Source organism: Pleurodeles waltl, chromosome 1_2 (assembly GCF_031143425.1).
Source record: "Pleurodeles waltl isolate 20211129_DDA chromosome 1_2, aPleWal1.hap1.20221129, whole genome shotgun sequence".
NCBI classification, from domain to species: Eukaryota; Metazoa; Chordata; class Amphibia; order Caudata; family Salamandridae; genus Pleurodeles; species Pleurodeles waltl.
Genome location: NC_090437.1, coordinates 39,827,058 through 39,839,256, shown reverse-complemented (window position 1 = coordinate 39,839,256; position 12,199 = coordinate 39,827,058). Strand labels below are relative to the sequence as shown.

At 39.2% G+C, this 12,199-nt stretch overlaps 1 protein-coding gene across 4 annotated transcripts in view; it reads left to right on the top strand.

The window, feature by feature from the left end:
• UBA6 (ubiquitin like modifier activating enzyme 6) overlaps nt 1-12,199 on the top strand; it is a 610,892-nt gene that overhangs the window by 293,999 nt on the left and 304,694 nt on the right. For all 4 annotated transcript variants that reach the window (XM_069235825.1, XM_069235816.1, XM_069235844.1 and 1 more), the window contains 5 exons: nt 1,844-2,025; nt 3,945-4,050; nt 10,040-10,129; nt 10,243-10,323; nt 11,324-11,452. In XM_069235825.1, coding sequence (XP_069091926.1) covers nt 1,844-2,025; nt 3,945-4,050; nt 10,040-10,129; nt 10,243-10,323; nt 11,324-11,452 — 588 coding nt within the window. The remainder of the gene's footprint in view (nt 1-1,843; nt 2,026-3,944; nt 4,051-10,039; nt 10,130-10,242; nt 10,324-11,323; nt 11,453-12,199) is intronic.

The window sequence follows — 12,199 nt, the reverse complement described above, 5'->3', positions numbered from 1 at the left end:
AATCATACCTTCCAGAATACCTTTTGTCCCTATGTACTACCCTAATGTAGTCCTCAGAAAGTTCATGGGACTATTTTTTAAACTTTACACTCCTTCCCCCAAGAGGTCCTTTCCTAGAAGGTTGCCTTCCTGGTGGCCATTGCTTCCCTCAGGCACATTAGTGACCTGCAAGCAGTCACAATACAATAGTCTTTCATTCAGGTTCACAAAGATAGATTTGTTTTAAGAACCAAAGCTTAAGTTCTAGTTAAGGTGATACAGCTCTACACATGTTAAATGTTCAAAGCGACATGACCAAGCACATTCGAATGTCGGACCAGGATTTTTTCAATTTTTTTAAAAGTAGCTAATCCTATTTTCATAGCAAGATGGATAATTAAGTGCATCCAAACCTTCTACCACAAAGCTAAGAAAGTCCTACTTGTGCCGCCTAGGGCACACATCAGCAATAAGAAAGGGCAGCAATGGCTTTCTTAGGACGTTAGATGACACCTGCAGAGCAGCCAGCACTACACACCTTTACCAAGAACTACTGTGTGGACATCCTAGCCTTGAGAGCAGGCTACGATTGGCCAGACATTTGTGAAGACTTTAAGACATCTGAATCATCTAAAAGGTAGTCACTGCTTACTGAGAGTAATACTTTATGGTGTATGCAGAGGATGTATTGAAATAGGCATACATCAAACAAATGCAAGATGTTAATTGTAAGCATTTGTTCATAGCGAAAAGTACTGTACATTCACTTGCAGATATCTTCTTTTATTACCCAGTTAACTGCACAAAATGAATGGAGCACCATACTATGTTCACTTCTCACTCCATGCACATTCTCACCCACTGTGTGAAAAAGAATCTAAGATGCAGTCAGTGCCAAGGCACTTTGCACCCTAAGGGAGGAGCCACATCACAGCTTGTTATTCAAATGCCGTATTCGAAGCAAAACAACTTTCAAACGTTTGAGCACAACACTAAATAGCAGGAGTATGCAGAGGATCTGGATGAACAGCACAAGACACTACAAACAGAAGCGTACTCAGTAGGTAACATTTTCCATCCTGTCTGAACATGAAACTGATACTAAAGTTAAGACTTAGACTCTGCGTCAGGATTTGGGTGGGGCTGTCATTGATTTCTTTGTATTTTCCATGAGATATTAGGTCTTCTTGGACTAAAAATTGTGTACTCTTCTGATGGCATAGGAAGATGGGTGAGGACCTAAACATTAGTAGGGCTTGCTATTTGTTTGTAAACCTACATTGCATTGGCCACATACCATCCCTAGCATGTATATTGGGTAGGAACCTGCTGCAAGATCATAGGCAAAAGGTGTTTAACTGCGTGGACGTAGTGTGGTACATGAATAATAGGAAAGACATACGTTTTCTAAAGACAAATGTCTACATCCTGAATATTGGAAAGTGATTGGAAGCACAGAACCAACATTTGAAACAGACTATCACTCAATATGGCAGGAAGATTTAGGGGTAGCCTTGAACAAGTGGTATCTCTTGTTGCTATGGTATGTACGGAAACGGCAGGACTGGATTAGTAGTGTTGGTCTATTTATAGTGTCACCATAAATTCAATCTGAAAGTTTGACTTGATATGCTTTTGTGATACGTTTATCAATGTTTAAACATGATCTATATAACAATGTATTAGGCCATGTTATTTCCTTTTGTATGCACATAGCTTTTCCAGAGAGAGACTCTGCAATCTGTAAAATGTCCTTCTAAATGGGAATGCTTATGTAGACTGTAAGAGATATAACTGATTGCAGGAACTTTCTTGAGTTGATCTTTTTAAAACAAGTCTGTGTTTTTCTGTTTTTTTTCATAAGAAACCAAAGAGCTGCACTGCTGCACTAGCGACCTTGAATATCAACCCACAGCTAAAAATAGACCCACACCTCAATAAAGTATGTCCGGCCACTGAGAATATATATGGTGACAGCTTCTTCAACCAGAAAGATATTATAGTAATGGCTCTCGACAACGTGGAAGCACGGAGATACATTGACAGGCATGTCTTTACCTGATCTTTCTCATTTTACATTTTGCACCCATCCGACATGATTTGTCTTTACACTTGGGCCCATTCTGAGTTTCTGTTTCTTAGTTGTCCAGACAATACAGCATTTATTTTCTCTTTCTTAAGGTATCCTCCAGTCTCAAGAGCACATTCAACCTTATTTGCTTGAAACCTGTTTGATTGTACTCAGCTTCATAATATTTTGCTGTAATCTTGGGCACTTTCCTCTCAACAGCCAGAAATGACCAATGAATGGCTTGTTCCATTACCTTCCTATATGGTGATCTATGGAGTTCATGAAATATAATTCAGTGTTTTCATTTTTTCTCCCATACGTTTATTTCTAGTTAAAAGTGCAATTTAACAAATTTCTTTAAACGCTTAAAACGTTTCACTTAGTTTTGCAGTGCTTTCAGACATTATTTGTCCTATGTAAACTGCTTTGAAAATTAGACCGTGCTTGGCCAAAGAATAGAATTAAAAGATTTCAGGTACTATGAAGAAGATACATATTTTTTAAAAATAAACCAGCCGGACTCTACTTAACACAGCCAAAACATTTGAGCAAGATGAAGACGGTACTGTAGGGGATATCCTATAATTACAATTAATAAATCTATTTTCCAAGTATAGATAGATAGAGAGAATTGGGCTAACAAAGTTAGTCATTAGGTTGCTAAGATTATTTCTTAAAACTGGAGTAGGCTTATCATTTCCCTTACATTGGAAAGGAGATATAGGCTACCTTTAATAATATTTTGAGTGTAGAACGAAAACGTTGTAATATATTTAATAACTAACAGCACGTTGATTTCTTCACAAAGAAAGCTGTGCTCTGTATCTCTTAGCAAGTTATGCTCTTACAACACTAAGATCCATTGGTCTTAAAAACTTGCCTTTTACTATCAGTTGTCTTATGCAAGAAATAATATATATTTCTAGGTATAATAGGAAAACACATTGTAGCATCAGCCCTTTAGTTTGTAGTAGACACCTAAAAACATTATTTGTTTAGGTAATCATACTGTAATGCAAAATTAATAATGAAATATAATATAAATAATATAAACCTATAAATAATTTTAATAATTATAGAAATTGGAAGTAACCTGATCTGTTACGAATCTCCAGTTTGTCTGGATGAGCCTGTGGCAGGGAACGTAGTCCACTTTAGAATGGTTACAACAGACCACAAAATGCATCACATACGTTAGAAGCAGTACATCACTGTTAGCTGCTGGTTTATTTTCTCCTCAGAGTTATTATTTCTTTAAGCATATACATGTAGCATCAATGTGTAGTTTTTTATTCTGCTAATCTTACAACTGAAACAAAAATGTATAATTTAAAGTTGAGTGCTGCTGCACTTATTAAAATTTACACTGTCCTATAATGTACAATATATTCCTTTTGTTTTCTCACTTTTTCATTCCTGCAATCAGTTGTGCGGCTTAGTTCTTGAGCTTATCAACTTCCATCCAAAGTTGTTCATTTCTACAGCTTTTCTTTAGCTCCCTTCCATTTTGCCCTCACTTTTTATTATTTCCTCCCATGTCCTCTGCTCTCAACAATTCTCTGTTACAAATTGCACTTTTTTTTGATCATGCATACTCTTGACTTTTTTTTTTTTACATTGAAATCATTGTTTCAGTGACATTTATGATTACCTATCTGTATATCTGATTCAATGAACAAATTTCTAAAGCACTTACAATAAATATTAATGTTGTTCTTGTCTATACAGCTTTGGTGATTGATCACAGTGTAGTTTTTACAAACTCTTAGCTGGGATATTGGATTTATTTGAGACTTTGGGCCGGTGGGAAGGTGGTATGTAACATTGATGAAACCTCATGGAATTTTTAACGTCTAAGTTGTTTTTCCGTTTTTGTTTGTGTTCAATTTGACAGTCGTTCAGTAGCAAACCTGCGACCCCTCCTAGACTCTGGAACAATGGGAACTAAAGGGCATACAGAAGTTATTGTTCCACATCTCACTGAATCGTACAACAGTCATGTAAGTGTGCAAGCAGAATTGTTACAGAGGTTAGAGGTGTGCGCTCGCTGCCCACATAGGGACCTTGCTTAGTTTAAAAAATGCTGTGGTACATTTCTGGAGCCCTCTAACAACTTGTGTGGGAACTTTTCAGTAATCCCTGGGCAGACATTGGCCAATGAGATTATATTATGTCAGTCCGAGCCTTTTACATCTGATGTCCTGTGGCTTAGCCTTATTCTTAAGCCAACAATAAGCAGCAAGTACATCTGTTCAGTTTTAGAACCTCAGGGTAGTGAAGCAGAGCAGTTCAAAACTTACTCAGGGAGGCTGTGAGGTTAAAACTCCAGGACCCAGTATATCCAGCAGTACAAGTCAATAACTAAATGTTCAGTCAGTTTTCGGTCTTTAAAAAAGAAGAGTTTTACTTACAACACACCTAACATACCAGCACACGTAAAAGCAAAATGTGCTGAAAATAGTGGTAACCATCAGTGAATTATGGAGCCTGCACTATTCCCCTGGGGCAGCCTCTTTGTATTAAGCAGTTCATATTCAGTCCTTGGTGGCCTCCTGTACAGTGATTGGCTCCTAAATCATCTCTGGAAGGTTGACCTTGTTAGGGGCCAGTACTTTGTGTTTTTCCCTCCCCATTAACAATGACTATTTCCTACCCTCTCGGTACACAGGGTTCTCCTGGGTATACACAATACCGTTTTTTGTTGTATGTTCATTCGTTTGTTGGGGATGTAGGCAGTGCCTGTGTTCTCTGGCAAGCAGTGCTACTCTATGTAGTGTATACTTCATTGCCCACGGAGCACAAGAAGTGGTGCTCTTATCCTGCCTTGCAGATTAGTATGTGGGTGGCGACTAATGCGTTGTAGCAGGTAAGAAGAGTTGCAAGCCTCTCCCTTGATATGGTTCTCCTACAGAACACTTGATTTATCTTTCTGGGGCACTGCAAACTGGGGTCCAGTCTCAGCATCGCATGGTACTTGGCCTTGCAATGGAACTCAACGGAACACAATTTCCTCAAACCCCTGATGTCCATGATGGTACAAAATCTCACTCATTACAAGAAGCATAAAACAGGTGTACTTAAATAAAGGGAGGTGGCCCCACTTAACTACCTGTTGGCCTGTGGGAAGTAGATCTTGCAATTATTATTGGTCAAGGAAAAGGCAGGGGATACACCGTAAACTTCAAAGTGGCCTTTTGTCTCCTATCCTCCACATCCAATGTATGATGTTGAGACCTGCAGTTCACAACTACTGCCTGGTATCTCTCAAGTCCTCCGTATTAGGTATCACTTAGATGTAGCAAATACAACATGGATTACAATGTGGTGAAGGCAAACTGTCTCACACATGCTCTGTACATGCATCCTATACACACTGAGAAAGGTGCACATATTCAATCTCCTTGTCCCACATGCTTCAGCAAAGAAGCTGAACTCAGGGAACTGGCAGACCAATTTAAAAAGATTGGAGAGGAAAGTAGGCGATTCTCCCTGGCATCACTGCCACCTCTGTCAGTCCTTTACAATCTGGCAAGATGACAGAAGGCACACTCTTTAAGGATCATGCACAGGGTGTGCCTCTCCAGGCCACACAATGCAGTTCTGTTCTTATCCCATGTCTAAAATACCTCCAGCATACATGCATGAGCACCGTTCCTGCTGAGGTGGGAGTCAGAAATACACAGCTTGCTTTAATGAACTTGAGGCAAGAGAGAACACTTTCCAGAATCATGCAGGGGACCATTTTCCAACCAAGGACTGGTAATCAATTTTTGTAATCTCTGTATATTTTGCACATTTAATACTAATTTCAATAACTTAGGTGAGTCTAAACTAGTCCCTTCTTGCTGAAAGCTTTTCAGATCTCAAAACTACAGCCAAGGTCACTGTAAATTACTAGATTATTTAAGAGTTGTGAGAGCTGTGGATGATTTCCTACCCCAAGTCAAGAAACCCAGTAACATTCTGAGAAGTTCTGACCATGCCTCCAGATAACCGTGGCCCAAACAACAGGTTTCCCTAAGAGATGGGTTTAAAATGTGTTGGGTTAATGCACTATAGCATATCAAACATCAGTAAAGGAGATCAGAAGTTATTAATTTTAAAGAAAAAGTTGGAAATGGCCATTGTAGAAAGTAAAAGTCAGTGCTAGTTTCTGTGGTCTAAGTCGAGATCACCAACAAACACACGAATGGGAAATTCATCCCCAGATCCTCCAAGATTACTTTCTACGCTGGGGAATGCCAAAAATAGACCTATTTGCAACAAAAGAAAACGCAAAATGCCAAAACTTCGCGTCCAGGTACCCACACCCTCAGTCCAAGGGCAATGCACTATGGATCAGTTGGTCAGGGATATTTGCTTACGCTTTCCCCCCTCTCCCACTCATTCCTTATCTGGTAAACAAACTAAGTCAAAACAAACTCAAACTAATACTTATAGCACCAACCTGGGCTCGCCAACCATGGTACACAACACTGCTAGATTTATCAGTAGTACCTCACATCAAATTACCGAACAGGCCAGATCTGTTAACGCAACACAAACAACAGATCAGATACCCGAATCCAGCATCACTGAATCTAGCAATCTGGCTCCTGAGATCTTAAAATTTGGACATTTAGACCTTACACAAGAATGTATGGGGGTCATTAAACAAGCTAGAAAACCCACTACAAGACATTGCTACGCGAACAAATGGAAAATATTTGTTTACTACTGCCACACTAATAAAATTCAACCACTGCATGCTTCCGCAAAAGACATTGTAAGCTAATTATTACACTTACAAAAGTCTAAGCTAGCATTCTCTTCAATTAAAATACATCTCACTGCAATATCTGCCTCTCTGCAGGTTACACATTCAACATCGCTTTTTAGAATCCCAGTCATCAAAGCATTTATGGAGGGACTAAAAAGAATCATACCCCCAAGAACACCACCAGTACCTTCGTGGAACCTTAATATTGTATTAACACAACTCTTGGGACCACCGTTCGAACCCATGCACTCTTGTGAGATGCAATACTTAACTTGGAAGGTAGCCTTTCTAATAGCTATCACATCATTTAGAAGAGTAAGTGAGATACAAGCATTTACTATACAAGAACCCTTTATACAAATACATAAACATAAAGTGGTTCTATGTACAAATCCCAAATTCTTACCAAAAGTCATATCGCCGTTCCACCTAAACCAAACAGTGGAACTCCCAGTCTTCTTTCCACAACCAGACTCAGTAGCCGAAAGAGCCTTACATACATTAGACATAAAGAGAGCACTAATGTATTACATTGACAGGACAAAACAATTTCGTAAAACAAAACAATTGTTTGTAGCCTTCCAAAAACCTCATGCCGGTAATCCTATATCCAAACAAGGCATTGCCAGATGGATAGTTAAATGTATTCAAACTTGTTATATCAAAGCAAAAAGAGATCTACCTATTACACCAAAAGCGCATTCCACTAGGAAAAAAGGCGCCACAATGGCCTTTTTGGGGAATATACCTATGACTGAAATTTGTAAGGCAGCCACCTGGTCTACGCCTCATACATTCACAAAACATTACTGTGTAGATGTGTTAACATCACAACAAGCCACAGTAGGACAGGCTGTATTAAGGACATTATTTCAAGCAACTTCAACTCCTACAGCCTAAGCCACCGCTTTTTAGGGGAGGTTACTGCTTAGTAGTCTATGCACAGCATGTGTATCTGCAGCTACACATGCCACCGAACGGAAAATGTCCCTTACCGAGTGGACATCTGTTTGTGGCATGAGACGCTGCAGATTCACATGCGCCCTCCCACCTCCTCGGGAGCCTGTAGCCGTTGTTGGTTGATTAAGATTTGTAAATCTGTAAATAAATATTATTTTAATATACATTATGTACATACACACCTACTCCATTGCATGGGGACATCTAGTGTACTCTCAACTCCTACCTCACCCTCAGCGGGGAAAACAATCTAAGATGGAGTCGACGCCCATGCGCAATGGAGCCGAAAGGGAGGAGTCCCTCAGTCTCGTGACTCGAAAAGACTTCTTCGAAGAAAAACAACTTGTAACACTCTGAGCCCAACACTAGATGGCAGGATAATGCACAGCATGTGAATCTGCAGCGTCTCATGCCACGAACAGATGTACACTGGGTAAGTGACATTTTCCATATTATAGTGTTTAGGGTGGGTAATGGTTATTGGTGGTAAATGCATTTTTAAGTTATAGGGTGGGTATGGGATTTCAGGTTATAAGGGCATTTTTAGGTTTTAGGGAGAGGTTTTTGGGTGGTGAGGGCATTTTTAGGTTTTAGGGTGGGTATGAATTTTTGGGTGGTAAGGGCATTTTGAGGTTTTAGGGTGGGTATGGATTTTTGGGCGGTAAGGGCATTTTTAGGTTTCAGGGTGGGTATGGGTTTGGGGCGGCAAGGGCGTTTTTATGTTTTAGGTCGGGCATGGGTTTTGGGGTGGGAAAGGCATTTTTAGGTTTTAGGGTGGGTATGGGTTTTGGGGTGGTAAGGGCATTTTTAGGTTTTACGGTGGGTATGGGATTTGGGGTAGTAAATATAGTTTTAGGTTTAAGGGTGGGTATGGATTTTTAGGTGGTGAGGGCATTTCTAGGTTGTAGGGAGGGTATGGCTTTTTGGGTGGTAAGGGCATTTTTAGGTTTTAGTGTGGGTATGCGTTTTGGGGTGGTAAGGGGCATTTGTAGGTTTTAGGGTGGGTATGGGTTTTGGGGGATAAGGGCATTTTTAAGTTTTAGGGCGGGCATTGGTTTTGAGGAGGTAAGGGTATTTTTTGGTTTTAGGGTGGGTATGGGTTTGTGGGTGGAATAGGCATTTTTAAGTTTTAGGGTGGGTATGGGATTTGGGGTGGTAAGGCTAGTTTTAGGTTTAATGGTAAGTATGGGTTTTGAGGTGGAATAGGCATTTTTAGGTTTTAGGGTGGGTATAGGTTTTTGGGTGGTAAGGGCATTTTTAGATTTTAGTGTGGGTATGGGTTTTTGGGTGGTAAGGTAATTTTTGGGGTTAGGGTAGGTATGGTTTTTGGGTGGAAAGGTGTGTGTGTGCGCATATATATATATATATATATATATATATATATATATATATATATATAGGCATGCGTTGTAAGTGCATGCGTTGTTCCATCATACATCCATCTGCCATGCACTGGCCAATAGGCAGCCACAATATGGTCTGAAAGCCCATTTTACCAGGGCTAAGGCTGCTACCAATGTGTTGTCATGTAGATTGCCTGTTCTTGACATCTATCAGGCTGCGACATGGGCATTGTTGCCAATGTTCATGACGCACTGCTGCCTTACGTCCAAAAGGAAGGGCATTTTGTCCACTCAGTTCTGTAAGACTTTTTCATCTGAGTCCACTCCACAGACCATCCACGTGAGGAGCTGGAATAAGCCTAGTTTTACCATCAAAAAGAAAATCTATATCAGATTATCCAAAATAACGAAATTACTTGAACAGTTGGCATGTATTGTGCAGATGTAGGCTTAATTAATATATGTAGCTTTTTTAAGTGACACTGTTAAGGAAAACTGTAATGGATTTGATTGAGGGAATGTGAGTGTTTCAGTGTGGCAAGGTAGGCAAACCGAGGTTTTAGAGATTATCAGCAAACGGGCATGGGGGAACTGACTGATGTCTATGTTGAGTGTAGAAGTGGATTTCACCCAACATGTGTTCAAATGCTTGTGGTAGCTGAGGTTCTTTAGAAATACAAACCTTTATTATTGCTATTAAAACAATCTTGATATTGATGATCTTTCTTATATAGTACCTTGAATTGTACCCAGTGGTGTTTAAATTGCTAACTCAGAAAGCCACTCTTTTTCTTGCTTTAGGCATCTTAAGATAATTGTTGACAGTAAGAATAATTGCATTTAACCTGGAAACCTTTGACATTGATTCTTAACGTGAACATTAAAAAAATGATGAGGTCTTAATTTCATCCTTTCATTCCATTTAAGCGGGATCCTCCAGAGGAAGAAGTACCCTTTTGCACTTTAAAATCTTTTCCAGCAGCTATTGAACACACAATACAGTGGGCAAGGGATAAGGTAATTATCCATACAAATGCACCTCAGGCCTCCTGCTTGGCCTTCATAAATTAGAATTGTGTATTTAGGAAGTCAGTGCTTTTGATAACATATTTTTTTTAATCCTCTTATAGTTTGAAACCTCCTTTTCTCACAAGCCTTCACTGTTTAATAAGTTTTGGCAAACATATCAATCTGCGGAAGAAGTATTACGGGTAAGAGTTGTTGCATGGTTTAAAACCTACAGCATTTTTTGGTGGTGTCATATTGTTACATATCTATTCCATTAGTTGTTCTTGTTACAGTCAATTTTTCTGTTTATACAAAATGTAAGGGTTTCTATTCTTCTAGAAATCTTTTACTGTTATAATGAGGTGGAGAAGGTATCATCTAGAGAAATAAAAAGAGACAACTTCCCTTTTCCAATAGCCCTGCTATTTAAGGCTGCCGTCCGCCAGGTTTGCAACTCTACCAATAAAATGAATACCAGAGCAAGCAAACAAATGTAGGTTGCACCCTACAGATCTATGTAGAACCTAGTTCTTGCAAACATCAGTTTAATACATGACAACACAAGATTCGACGAACAAACTTTTAATAGCCCATTCTTACAAACATCAGTTTAATACATGATAGCACAAGATTCCACACTCAAAATTTTGAAAGTCGAAAGCCATTTGTATAAAAAAAATATTTAAATAACATTAAACAATATTTTATTGAAATTGCACGGGAATATACTCCAGATACACCGATACTTAAGAGTCTGTATTTCAGATAGGAAAGAGAAATAAAATATCTCCACTCTAGTCTTTTGGCATACAAAGAGCTGTTTGTATGAGGCACGGTGCACAAATACTCTAGTCTAGCCATGTGGCCTTCAAACAACTGTTTGTTTGCCACACAGCTAGACCGCAATGTTCTCATTTATAATTTTTACTAGATTTAATCCAGTTTTGTCATAAATCTTTGGAAAAGGTTAGACAGTATTCACATAAAATGAACTTTACCACTTCTGCAAAAACCATACACTTAATTTCAAAGTTAAGAAGCTTTAAGTTTATGTAACGGTAAAAAGTGGTTTGTTACATATAATTATTTTTTCAGATTCTCTTGCTGTATGTTTGATGGGTGATCACCTTTGTGAAGAGACTGAGTGGAAAATTCAGTACTTATTGCCTTATTACATAATCATTGCCACTTTTCTGCTTCTAGAAGGTACAATGTGGCGAGACCTTAGAAGGATGTTTTCAAGTCATAAAGTGTTTAAGCCGAAGACCCAAGATCTGGTTTCAGTGTGTGGAATTAGCAAGATTAAAATTTGAGAAATATTTTAATCATAAGGTGAGAATATATAACGCGTTTTGTAAATTGATGCGTTTGTGAAACCTTTTGTTTATGTGGAGCAAAAACCCTAGCAGAGCATTGCAATATTCTCTCTGAATGTTAACGATAGAACCCCTGTTACCAATTTGTGGGGCTGAAAGTTACTGCCAGACCTGAAATGTTTTCATGTGCGAGAGTACTGTGTTATGAGCATCCTTGCAAATGCTGTCTGTCTGGTGATGACAAATGGCTTGGCAACATAGTGCTAGAGAGACCTTTTTGTTATTCACTGCAAATTGCTAAATTAGTTTAACCATGCCAGCTTGAAAACTGCCTATAGCAAACCCTATACAATAAAGTTATCTAAAGGCAAAGCCATCCTATTCCCATCTTGAATGAAGAGGGTTTACCCTGTGCAGTGGCAAGAACAGTCAGAAATGAAACACACAGATCCAGAAGGACAGTTTCACTGATTATAAAACAGGTATATAAACAGTAACAGGGTAACCAACTTTTAAGTGGAAGATGAGTATTAATATGCTATCATTCGGGGCTGATGCAGTTGTGATTTTATTTAACATCTATGCCAGAGGGGTCGGGGGGTCCAAAACCCTCTCCACCGTGGAGACTTTTCTGCAAAACTGTCCCTGACATTACAAAATCATTATGGCGGGCGACTTTAACGTCACATTTGAACCTCTCTACTGGGATAATCTTGGGTCCACTCATGAGGAGGTCCAGGCGTGGTCTATCCCTGCCCTGGAT